Source organism: Salvelinus sp. IW2-2015, linkage group LG23 (genome assembly GCF_002910315.2).
Source record: "Salvelinus sp. IW2-2015 linkage group LG23, ASM291031v2, whole genome shotgun sequence".
NCBI lineage: Eukaryota > Metazoa > Chordata > Actinopteri > Salmoniformes > Salmonidae > Salvelinus > Salvelinus sp. IW2-2015.
In genome coordinates this window covers 42,004,740-42,018,125 of record NC_036863.1, presented here as the reverse complement: position 1 = coordinate 42,018,125, position 13,386 = coordinate 42,004,740, and the positions used below count along the sequence as shown (strand labels likewise).

Here is a 13,386-nt window from a genome sequence, read left to right as displayed (position 1 = left end):
GAGGGTTGTTAACACAGTGTCCAAAGAAGGGCCAGAAGTATACAGAATGGTGTCATCTGCGTAGAGGTGGATCAGAGACTCACCAGCAGCAAGAGCGACATCATTGATGTATACAGAGAAGAGAGTCGGCCCAAGAATTGAACCCTGTGGCACCCCCATAGAAACTGCCAGAGCCCCGGACAACAGGCCCTCCGATTTGACACACTGAACTCTATCAGAGAAGTAGWTGGTGAACCAGGCGAGGCAATAATTTGAGAAACCAAGGCTATCGAGTCTGCCGATGAGGATGTGGTGATTGGCCAGGTCAATGATAACGGCTGCACAGTATTGTTTCTTATCGATGGCGGTTAAGATATCGTTTAGGATCTTGAGCGTGGCTGAGGTGCACCCATGATCAACTCTGAAACCAGATTGCATAGCGGAGAAGGTGCGGTGGGATTCGAAATGGTCGGTAATCTGTTTGTTGACTTGGCTTTCGAAGACCTTAGAAAGGCAGGGTAGGATAGATATAGGTCTGTAGCAGTTTGGGTCAAGAGTGTACCCCCCTTTGAAGAGGGGGATGACCGCAGCTGCTTTCCAATCTTTGGGAATCTCAGACGACACGGAGGAGAGGTTGAACAGGCTAGTAATAGGGGTTGCTAATTTTAGAAAGAAAGGGTCCAGATTGTCTAACCCGGCTGATTTGTAGGGGTCCAGATTTTACAGCTCTTTCAGAACATCAGCTGACTGGATTTGGGAGAAGGAGAAATGGGGAAGGCTTGGGCAAGTTGCTGTGGGGGGTGCAGTGCTGTTGACCAGGGTAGGGGTAGCCAGGTGGAAAGCATGGCCAGCCGCAGAAAAATGCTTATTGAAATTCTCAATTATAGTGGATTAACTCTGGTGACAGAGTTTCCTATCCTCAGTGCAGTGGGCACCTGSTAGGAGGTGTTCTTATTCTCCTTCTTCTCTTCTTTTTTTGAGTTTGTGTCACAGGAAGCAAATTTCTGCTTGAAAAAGCTAGCCTTGGCTTTTCTAACTGCCTGTGTATATTGGTTTCTAACTTCCCTGAAAAGTTACATATCACGGGGGCCGTTTGATGCTAATGCAGAACGCCATAGGATGTTTTTGTGTTGGTTAAGGGCAGTCAGGTCTGGAGAGAACCAAGGGCTATATCTGTTCCTGATTCTACATTTCTTGAATGGGGCATGCTTATTTAAGATGGTGAGGAAGGCAGCTAAAAAAAATAACCAGGCATCCTCTACTGACGGGATGAGGTCAATATCCTTCCAGGATACCCGGGCCAGGTCTATTAGAAAGGCCTGCTCGCTGAAGTGTTTCAGGGAGCGTTTGACAGTGATGAGTGGAGGTCGTTTGACCGCTGACCCATTATGGATGCAGGCAATGAGGCAGTGATCGCTGAGATCTTGCTTGAAAACAGCAGAGGTGTATTTAGAGGGCAAGTTGGTAAGGATGATATCTATGAGGGTGCCCGTGTTTACGGCTTTGGGGTGGTATCTGGTAGGTTCCTTGATCATTTGTGTGAGATTAAGGGCATCAAGCTTAGATTGTAGGATGGCTGGGGTGTTAAGCATGTCCCAGTTTAGGTCACCTAGCAGCACGAGCTCTGAAGATAGATGGGGGGCAATCAGTTCACATATGGTGTCCAGAGCACAGCTGGGGGCAGAGGGTGGTCTATAGCAGGCGGCAACGGTTAGAGACTTGTTTTTAGAGAGGTGGATTTTTAAAAGTATAAGTTCAAATTGTTTGGGTACAGACCTGGATAGTAGAACAGAACTCTGCAGGCTATCTCTGCAGTAGATTGCAACACCGCCCCCTTTGGCCATTCTATCTTGTCTGAAAATGTTGTAGTTAGGGATGGAGATTTCAGAGTTTTTGGTGGTCTTCCTAAGCCAGGATTCAGACACGGCTAGGACATCCGGGCTGGCAGAGTGTGCTAAAGCAGTGAATAAAACAAACTTAGGGAGGAGGCTTCTAATGTTAATAACCTCACTAGGGTATGTCTAGCGTCCCACCTGGCCAACATCCAGTGAAATTGCAGAGCGCCAAATTCAAATACAGAAATACTCATTATAAAAATTCAGAAAACATACAAGTATTTTACATAGGTTTAACTTCTTAGCGCTAGGGGTCAGATTATTATTWWTTTTTTTAAATAACGTGCCCAACGTAAACCGACATTTTCTCTGGCCCAGATCGTAGAATATGCACATAATTTACAGATTAGGATAGAAAACACTCCAAAGTTTCCAAAACTGTCAAAATATTGTCTGTGAGTATAACAATACTTATTCTGTAAGCGAAAACCTGAGAAATTGTAACCCGGAAGTGATAAAAAAAAAAATTTAAACTGTGTTTCCTGGCCCGTCTAACCTCCATTTAAAGGGGTATCAACCAGATCCCTTTTCCAATGGCTTCCTCAGGCTGTGACCAGGCTTTAGACATAGTTTCAGGCTTTTATTTTGAAAAATGAGCGAGTTTTTTCAAAAGTAGTCAGGTGTCCTCTGAATATTTCCTGCGCGCGAGAGAGACTGGCACCCCATTTTCCTTTTGTCTCTTAATGAATAGGTTATGGTCCGGGTGAAATATTATCGATTATGTTTGTTAAAAACAACCTGAGGATTGATTATAAAAAACATTTGACATGTTTCTACGACCATTACGGATATTTTGGGGAATTTGACGAACGGAACACGGCTTTGGTTTTCTCAACATAATGCGCAACCCAAATCGTTTTTTTTGTGATAAAAGTAATATTTATCGAACAAAAATAACATTTATTGTGTAACTGGGAGTCTCGTGAGTGCAAACATCCGAAGATGATCTAAGGTAAGCGATTAATTTTATTGCTTTTCTGACTTTCGTGACCATGCTCATTTGGGGCTAGCTGTTGTAGCATTGAAAGCTACACTCACAAAAGCTTGGATTTATTTCGCTGTGAAACATATTAGGTGGATTAACAACAAGCTAAGCTGTGTTTTGGTATATTTCACTTGTGATTGCATGATTATAAATACTTTTAGTCATATTTTTGCATTTGGCGCCCTGCAATTCTAGTGGTGGTTTAGGAAAGTGATCAGGAAAGATTTCAAAAAGGCTTTATGGCGAAAGCACACCTTACKATTATTTGAGAACATCGCCCAGCAGACAAACCATTACAAACAGTAACCAGCCAAGTAGAATAGTTACACAAGTCAGAAATAGAGATAAAATGAATCACTTACCTTTGATGATCTTCATATGGTTGCACTCAGAAGACATTCATTTACTCAATAAATGTTTGTTTTGTTCGATAAAGTCTCTCTTTATATCCAAAAACCTCCACTTTGTTTGCGCATTTTCTTCAGTAATCCACAGGCTCAAACGCAGTCACAACAGGCAGACAAAAAAATCCTAATTGTATCCGTAAAGTTCATAGAAACATGTCAAACGATGTTTATATTCAATCCTCAGGTTGTTTTTAGCCTAAATAATCGATAATATTTCAACCAGACAATAACGTCGTAAATATAAAAGGTAAACAAGAAAGGCACTCTCTCGGTCATGCGCATGAAAAAGCTCTGTGACACTGCAGGGTCCACACATTCAGACTGTTCTTACTCCCTAATTTTTCAGAATACAAGCCTGAAACAATTTCTGAAGACTGTTGACATCTAGTGGAAGGCATAGGAACTGCAATCTGAGTTCTAAGTCAATGGATACTGTAATGGCATTGAATAGAAAACTACAAAACAAAAATAAATCCTTCTTCCTGGATGGATTTTTCTCAGTTTTTTGCCTGCCAAATCAGTTCTGTTAGACTCACAGACACTATTGTAATAGTTTTGGAAACTTTAGAGTGTTGTCTATCCAAATCTACCAATTATATGCATATCCTATCTTCTGGGCCTGAGTAGCAGGCAGTTTAATTTGGGCACGCTTTTCATCCAAAATTCCGAATGCTGCCCCCTACCCTAGAGAACTGCATGAAACCAAGGCTATTACGGTTACAGAATTAATCAAAAGAGAGCTACTGGGGAATAAGAGTGGAGCTAGGCACTGCAGGGCCTGGATTCACCTCTACATCACCAGAGGAACAGAGGAGGAGTAGGATAAGGTTACGGCTAAAATATGAGAATTGGTCGTCTAGGATGTCGGGAACAGAAAGTAAAAGGAGCAGGTTTCTGGGGGCGATAAAATTGCTTCAAGGTATAATGTACAGACAAAGGTATGGTAGGATGTGAATACAGTGGAGGTAAACCTAGGCATTGAGTGATGATGAGAGAGATATTGTCTCTAGAAACATCATTGAAACCAGGTGATGTCATCGCATGTGTGGGTGGTGGAACTGAAAGGTTTGCCAATTGGCAAAATAGATATAGTTATAGTGGCCCAAGAAAATTGTCCGATAGACCTATTCAGATAGCAGCCGATAAGACAGCTAACGATTAGCGGGCCGCAGATTGGGGTAGTATCAGCTAGTTTACGCCGGCGATGGAGGGTGCTAGTTTTGGTATAGCTCACGTCTGGGTACTTGCACACCGTGGGCAAGAATAACGTCGGTAGCCAGTTTGTGAAGGCCCGGTGGGCTCCGCATGCCCGGCAGTAAAAAACGGGTCCGATAGGTGATCTGTGCCCAGGAGTGGCTGAGTCGAACTCTTCAGGCTGGCTAGCGTTCCGGAATAATTGATGTTGCTCCGCGGGACCCACGTTACCAATTGTCAACTCGGATAGCAAGCTAGCTAGCTGCAAGATCCAGGTGTAAACCTGTCCAGAGCTGGCGCTAGAAATCCGGGATATGGAGGAACAATAGTCCGGTATGCTCTGGTGTCGAGTTGCAGTGCTATCAAAGCACTGCCGATAGCTTTTCGGCTAAAGGATAGCTGATGGACTGCCCAGACCGTGGTTAGCTACAAACTAATGTTAGCCAGCGTGAAACTAAGCTAACTACTGGGCTAACCTTTCTGTTGTAGCTTCTCGCTTGGTTGGATTTCGCTAATTTGCGACGGTATAATGACTTTCTTTTTTGAAATTGGATGAGGCGCGAGATGCGAAGGAGAGTCTTTTGCAAGAAAAAAATAACTAATAAAAAACGATATGCTGAGAAATATGTAAATATATTATAGTATAACAGGTGGACACGACCAAGACCGAAGTGACAGAAGGGCACGTACTGGACTGCTGATGCACATCTTTGCGAGTATTTTTTGGGGAACGTCCATGCTATTATACTCGCATGTCTAGTGATAACCATATAATCCTCATTCTACATGTAACTCATCTATAACCCATAATATTAAGAACTCTTCCTCATACACCCCCAAATGAGTGAGAAACTCATTCTTATAACACGATCTATACCTCATCTATAACCCATCTATACTCACTATGAACCCATCTATCAACCAATAACCTAACCCATCTATAACTCACTAATAACATCTGAATTAACTATCTAGTAAACCCCACACTATAAAGAGTCTAGTAACTACCATCTAGATACCTCATCATATAACCCATATAACCCATCTTCAACGGCTGGGGTCCGACCAATCTGATTACACGCTTCAAGACTGGCTTCGATCACCTGGGTGTGGCAGAGTGGCTGCTTCAGAGCAGTGAGCTAAAAACAAAGCGTTTAGGCAGAGTATGGACTTTCTAAAGATGTTAACGTTACCTGCATGAAACCATAGGCTTATTTATCGGTTACAGAAGTCAATCAGAGATGAGAGCACAGACTGGGGGAGTGGGAGTGGGGGTCCTTAGGGTCATCTTGACAGGAAATACCTGGATTAACCTTCGTGATCACTTCACCCAGAAGGAACAGAGAAGTTAGGATAAGGAGGTAACGGCTAAATGCCCTGGATAATATAGCGGGATTGGGGAAATGTTCCGTGCATTTTGCGTCCAACACAACAATTTGCGACGATATGTGATTCGGTGAGGCGAGTTCATTTAGGAAGTGTGCATTGACGATGTCCGTACACCACAGCATATCGATGTAAACATTCCCAAACCAGAAACACGTGGATTGACGGCAGCATTACGCGTGAAACTGAAAGCGCGAACCACTGCTTTTACCAGGGCAAGGTGACCGGAAGCATGACCGAATACAAACAGTGTAGCTATTCTCTCCGCAAGGCAATCAAACAGGCTAAAGTCCCAGTACAGAGACAAAATCGAGTCGCAATTCACAAGCTCAGACACAAGAGGTATGTGGCAGGGTCTACAGTCAATCAGGATTACAAAAAGAAAACCAGCCCCGTCGCGGGACCAGGATGTCTTGCTCCCAGACAGGCTAAACAATTTTTTGCCCGCTTTGAGGACAATACCGTGCCACTGACACGGCCCCCTCCAAAACCTGCGGGCTCTCCTTTCACTGCAGCCGAGGTGAGTAAAACATTTAAACGTGTTAACCCTCGCAAGGCTGCAGGCCCAGACGGCATTCCCAAGCCAGCGGTCCTCAGAGACATGCGGCAGACCCAGCTGGCCTGTGTGTTTACGGACATACTTTCGAACCTTCAATCCTTATCCCAGTCTGCTGTTCCACAATGCTTCAAGAGGGCCACCATTTGTTCCTGTTCCCAAGAAAGCTAAGGTAACTGAGCTACTAACGGACTACTGCCCCGTACGCATCCTTTCCCTTCATCATTGAAGTGCTTTGAAGACTATCCAAGGACCATATCACCCCCCTACACGGGACACCCTAGACCCACTCAATTGCTTACCGACCCCAATAAGGTCCACAAGACGACGCAATCGCAACCCACTGCACACTAGCCCGTAACCATCTGGACAAGAGATACCCATGTGCACAAATGCCTGGTATCATAAGCGATTTACAGCTCGCATTTGAACACCAATATGTACCTCTCCGAAGCCGCACAACCTCGTCTATCAAGCTGACGAGACCCTGGGTCTCGACCCCGCCCTGTGGCAACTGGTCGCTGGCACTTCCTGACGGGCCGCCCCCAGGTGGTGAGGATAGGTAACAACTCTCACACCCGCTGATCACTCAACACTGGGGCCCCACAAGGGGGGCTTCTGAGGCCCTCTCCGTACTCCCGTTTCACCCACGACTGCGTGGCCATGCACGCCTCCAATCAATCATCAAGTTTGCGGATGAACACAGGTGGTAGACTTTGATTACCAACAACGACAGAGACGGCTACAGGGAGGAGTGGGGCCCTCGGAGGTGGTGTCAGGAAAATAAACCTCAACAACACACGTCAAAAACAAGGAGATTGATGTGGACATTCAGAAACCAGCAGAGGGAAGCACCCCTATCACAGTACGAGTGTCAGTAGTGGGAGAAGGTGGAAAGTTTTTAGGTTCCTCGGTGTACACATCACGGGCAAACTGAATTGTAACCCACCAACAGCAGAGCGTCGTGATAAGAAGGCGCAGCAGCGCCTCTTCAACCTCAGGAGGCTGAAGAATTCGGCTTGTCACCAAAAGCACTCACAAACTTCTACAGATGCACAATCGAGAGCATCCTGTCGGGCTGTATCACCGCCTGGTACGGCAACTGCTCCCGCCCACAGTGTAAGGCTCTCCAGAGGGTAGTGAGGTCTGCAGAACGCATCACCGGCGGGCAAACTACCTGCCTCCAGAACACCTACACACCCGATGTCACAGGAAGGCCATAAAGATCATCAAGGACAACAACCACCCAAGCCACTGCCTGTTCACTCCCGCTATCTCCAGAGGCGAGGTCAGTACAGGTGCATCAAAGCAGGGACCGAGAGACTGAAAAACAGCTTCTATCTCAAGGCCATCAGACTGTTAAACAGCCACCACTAACATTTAGCGGCCGCTGCCAACATACTGACTCAACTCCAGCCACTTTAAAAATGGGAATTGATGGAAATATGTAAAAATGTACCACTAGCCACTTTAAACAATGCCACTTAATATAATGTTTACATACCCTACTTACCCATCTCATATGTATATGTATATACTGTACTATATCATCTACTGCATCTTGCCATCTTTATGTAATACATGTACCACTAGCCACTTTAAACTATGCCACTTTATGTTTACATACCCTACAGTACTAATCTCATATGTATATACCGTACTCTATACCATCTACTGCATCTTGCCTATTGCCGTTCTGTACCACCACTCATTCATATATCTTTATGTACATATTCTTTATCCCTTTACACTTGTGTGTGTATAAGGTCGTAGTTGTGGAATTGTTAGGTTAGATTACTTGTGGTTATATATGTGAATTGTCGAACTAGAAGCACAAGCATTTCGCTACACCTCGCATAACATCTGCTAACCATGTGTATGTGACTAATAAAATTTGATTTGATGGATTTGATTTGATCTGTAACTCTCTATAACCATCTAATAAACGCATCTATAACCATCTACATTAACTCATCTAACCATCTATAAACGCATCTATAACCATCTATACTTATATCACCCATCTATAAACTCATCTAAACCATCTACATTAACTCATCTATAACCCCATATATAAATAATCATAACCCATCTATACCTCATCTATAACCCATCTGTAACTCATATATAAACTCATTTACACCCATCTATACTCATCTATAACCCATCTAAACCCACTATAACTCATCTATAACCCATCTACATTGATCTTCATCTATAAACTCATCTATAACCCACTAAACCACACTAACCCATCATAAACTCTTTATAACCCATCTACATTACTCATCTATAACCCCATATATATAAACTATCTATCATATATACCATCATATACCCATCTATAACCAATAAACCCCATCTATAAACTCATCTATAACCCATCTATAAACTCATCTATAACTCACCTATAACTAATCTATAACCCATCTACATTAACTCATCTATAACCCATCTATAAACTCATCTATAACCCATCCTATAAACTCATACCATACCCATCTATAACTCTTCTATAACCCATCTACATTAATCATCTATAACCCCATATATAAACTAATCTATAACCCATATATACACCTCATCTATAACCCATCTATAAACTGATCTATAACCATCTATAAACTCCATCTCTATAACTCATCCATAACCCCTCTATAAACTAATCTATAACCCATCTATAAACGCATCTATAACCCATCTATACCTTATCTATAACCATCTGTAACTCATCTATAACTCATCTACATTAATCATCTATAACCCATCTATAAATTCATCTAAACCCATCTATAAACTCATATATACCCATCATAAACTTATCCATAACCATCTACAACCATCTCTAATACTCATCTATAACCCATCTATAACTCAAACTATAACCAGTCTATAACTCATCTATAACTCATCTATATACCAATCTACATTAACTCATCTGTAACCCATCTATAAACTCATCTATAATACCACATCCATAACCCATCTTTAAACTGATCTATAACATTCTATAAACTCATAACCCATTTTACATTAATCATCTATAACCCATCTATAACCCTCCTATAAACTCACTACTATAACCACTACCTTAACTCATATAAATCTATAAACATAAGACATCTACATTAATCATCTATAACAATCTACAACTAATCTATAACGTCTATAAACTCATCTATAACCCTTCTATAAACTCATAAATAACCCATCTATAACATCTATAAACTCATTCTATAACAACTATAAACTCATCTAAACCCCTCTATAACTCATCTATAACTCTAACCCATCTAAATAAACCATCTATAACCCCATCATAAACTCATCTATAACCATCTATAACCATCTAATAACATCCATCTAAACACTCCTATATACTCACTATAAACTCAATAACCCCCTATAAACTTCATCTATAAACCCCTCTATAAACTCATATATAACCCATCTATAAACTCCATAATATTCCCCATCTATAACCATACTATAAATTCTTATACAACCCATCTATAACCATCTATAAATGCATATATAAACCCATCTATACAATTTATACACCATATATAAACTCATATATAACCCATCTAATAACCCATGTATAACTATCTCATAACCATCTACATTAACTCGTCTATAGCACAAATATAAACTCATCTATAACCCATCTACATTACTCATATTAAACATCTATAAATTCATTTAATAAGCCATCTATATTAACTCATACCATCTATAACTCATCTATAAACTCATCTATAACCATCTACATAAACTCATCTATAACCATCTCCATTAACTCATCTATAACATCTATGAACTCATCTATACCAATCCATGAACTCATCTATAACCATCTATGAACTCATCTATAACCATCTATGAACTCATCTATAACCATCTAATGAACTCATATATAACCCATCATAACCATCTATAAATGCATCTATAACCCATCTATAAACCATCTATAAACCATATATAAACCTACACATATAAACCCATATATTAACTCATCTATAACCCATCTATAAACTAAAATATTACCACCTACCATAACAATCTATAAACTCATATATAACTCATTTATAAACCATCTATAAACTCATATATAACTCATTTATAAACCATCTATAAACTCATATATAACTCATTCATAACCATCTATAAACTCATATATAACTCATTCATAAACCATCTATAAACTCATATATAACTCATTCATAACCCATCTATGACCTATAACCCCTCTGTCTGTCAGATTTAAGAATGAAGAACCTCAACTTACTTCGAAAGTATGAAAATATCCCTATTTCTTTGACAAAATAAGATTTCTGTTTTGTTTAACTCCTCCTATTGTTCCATTGTTCTGTGTTCCTCTTTCTATCTAGATGTATTCTTGAAAGTCACCTGGGATGAAATAATCGAATATTACCATGGAGTCACCTGTCAGACCACCAACAAAAAAAAGGGTTGACATAGACATTGAAATCCCTGGAGAGGGGATCCTGAGGGACCACTGAAAAGATAACACAGGAACTCTTTGTGAAGAGCGCTTCCCCCCTGCCATTTCTGAAGGTAAAGGGTATGAATAAATTACTTGAGCTCTATTCTTACTTTCCGGAAAATAAATAAATGAGAGGTGGTTCTATGCATAAATGCCTGTGCGATTGTGGATGCATACGGATGAGGGACCAAGAACAGTCTTTTAATTACTTTACCTACTGTAGAATGCAATTAGGTAATCAGTCCCAGCAGAAAAGCTGATTATAAAAGCCCAAACAGTAGTCCCCCCTCCTTCCTGATGTGTGAATATTTGATGCATATGCTGAATTAGACTAGTTTAAACCTACTGTTCTCTCCCCCGTGTCCGCCGCCGCCATGTCCCCGGCCCCCATGTCCACCGTTCGCTCTCTGACAACCAGGCCCTCAACTCCCACGTGACTGTGCTGTCCTATTCTGCACAGAATCTCTATGCATCTCTACAAACCTACTATCTCTGGAACGATTGCTGTTTTGAACAAGGTAACTTCAGCCAATCATAAAACGTCAGAAGGCTGACTGAACTGATTGTTGACTGTAGTGGTCTGAGGATGAAGGATGAAAGGTCTGTACTTGCTGACCGAGCCATGAGTATTCTACCTGGCCTTTTCCCCAGTTCGGTTGGTTAGGTTCTCTGAACAGCCCCGCAGAGCTGAAGAAGACTGAGTTAATTACAGTGCAGGAAAATATGGAGTTTTCAGATCACAACAAAGGAGCAGCCGAATGCCAGTATTCAAATCAAATCAAGACGAAGATGAAAGGTGTGTGTGTGTGTGTGCGTGTGCGTGTGCTATTGTGCGTGAGCACACGTACAGAGTATGTGTTTGTGAGAGTGTGCATGCATGCGTCAGACCTCTCCAGAGGGAGAACAAGGAGAGAATAAAGAAAGACAGCAAGAAACATGCCAACTGTATTTTATATGAGCGAAAAGGAGCAACGGAATGGAAGAATTCTCAGTAGGACAGTAGACTGTGAATTAACCCCTTTTAGGTGGCAATGAGAGAGAACACAAGCCACCTGATCACCCAAGCCTTTGACCTGCCTGTGTCTCGCACTTCATTGACACTAAATGCTGCCCTCAGTTCACCATTGAACCAGAAGAAATTAAGGATTAGGATGCCTCGCTTCCTCTTTCGTCTCTGGGTCAAACAAAACCAATAGAAACGTCACAAGCCACGACTCAAATTAACCCCTTGTCTTCCAGTTYAGAAGTGAGTCACAACTGGTCTTAGTGGTGTTGAGATTTTTCTGAAGGTTAAAGGTGAACTGAAGGCAGCATTTAGTGTCAATGAAGTGGAGTTTCTCAATTGGTTTGCTCAAATCCTGCGTCCTCTCTCCTCCATCCTCTCTCGCCTCCTTTTGAAAAAGCTCAAAGGAAATCGAGAAGAGGCGGCGAGGAGAGGCAAATTACGTTTACAGGGATGGGATCCCAAAATAAATGTGTAAAGTGATAAAAACAAATTAAGTTAGTTGTGCAATACCTTTTGCAGATAAAACTATAAGTAACCTTTAGCCATGGCTTACTCCGTGTTCATATGCTATCTGGGGAGTGGGCGGAATGACAGGTTATTAGCTGTAAAATGCTATTATTATTCATTTTTGGAGACCCGTGGGCCCACCTGCCTAGGGGGGGCTGGGGGGGGTGTGGTTTACCAGTGTTCACTATACTAGACCCCTTCTGCTCGGCCCTCTCAGCTCACCTCTTTCTGGTGGTACTTGATAGCTAGTTTGAGCTTGGCCAGGTCACGGCAGTCCTGTGGGTCTAGCTCCTCACTGAGGTCATCGCGGTGGTTGAGGACGGTCTCCAGCTCTCTAGAGCTCCTGGCCTGGTCCAGCAGGTCCTTGGCAAACAGCTTACACTGCTGGGACAGCTCCTCGTACTCCTGACGGAACTCATTCTCCACCTGGAAGAGCAATGAACTTGTTATAAGCCCTTTATAAACCCTGCTGGGACAGCTCCTGGTAATCCTGACGGAACTCGTTCTCCACCTTGCTTAGCTCCTTCAGCTCCCAGCCCAGGCGGAAGGCAGTCAGGATGGGGTCTTCGCTGGACAGGGCGATGAGGGACGGGCTGGCCAGGGTCTTGTAGACGTTGAGGCGAGAGCGTGAGTGACGCAGGCTGTCCACCTCGGAGCTGGACACACAGGCCACGCAGTCGCAGCGGATCTGGTGTGGCCGGGGGATGGTCACTTTGCGCTGGACCAGCAGCTTGATGATCTCATAGTTGTTGGTGTGAGCTGCCAGCATGATGGGTGTGATGTCAGGGGTAAACTCTGAGAACTGAGTATCCATCATCAGGTTGGGCACCTGGAGAAGAGAACAGGGGTTTGGGGAGGAGAGGGATTACTGAGTGGGCCCAGGGAAGAGCATAACCTGTACAACTTACATAACCGGTCTAACCTATACATAACATGTACATAGCCTGTCTGTCAAATCATGCTT

At 42.5% G+C, this 13,386-nt stretch overlaps 1 protein-coding gene across 1 annotated transcript in view; it reads right to left on the bottom strand.

Moving 5' to 3' along the window:
- Positions 1-13,386, bottom strand: part of LOC111950011 (short transient receptor potential channel 5) — a 41,326-nt gene that overhangs the window by 17,271 nt on the left and 10,669 nt on the right. Inside the window, exons 3-4 of the mRNA XM_070434645.1 lie at positions 12,934-13,251; positions 12,645-12,848 (exon numbers count right to left, since the gene is read on the bottom strand). Of these exons, the coding sequence (XP_070290746.1) occupies positions 12,645-12,848; positions 12,934-13,251 (522 nt within the window). The remainder of the gene's footprint in view (positions 1-12,644; positions 12,849-12,933; positions 13,252-13,386) is intronic.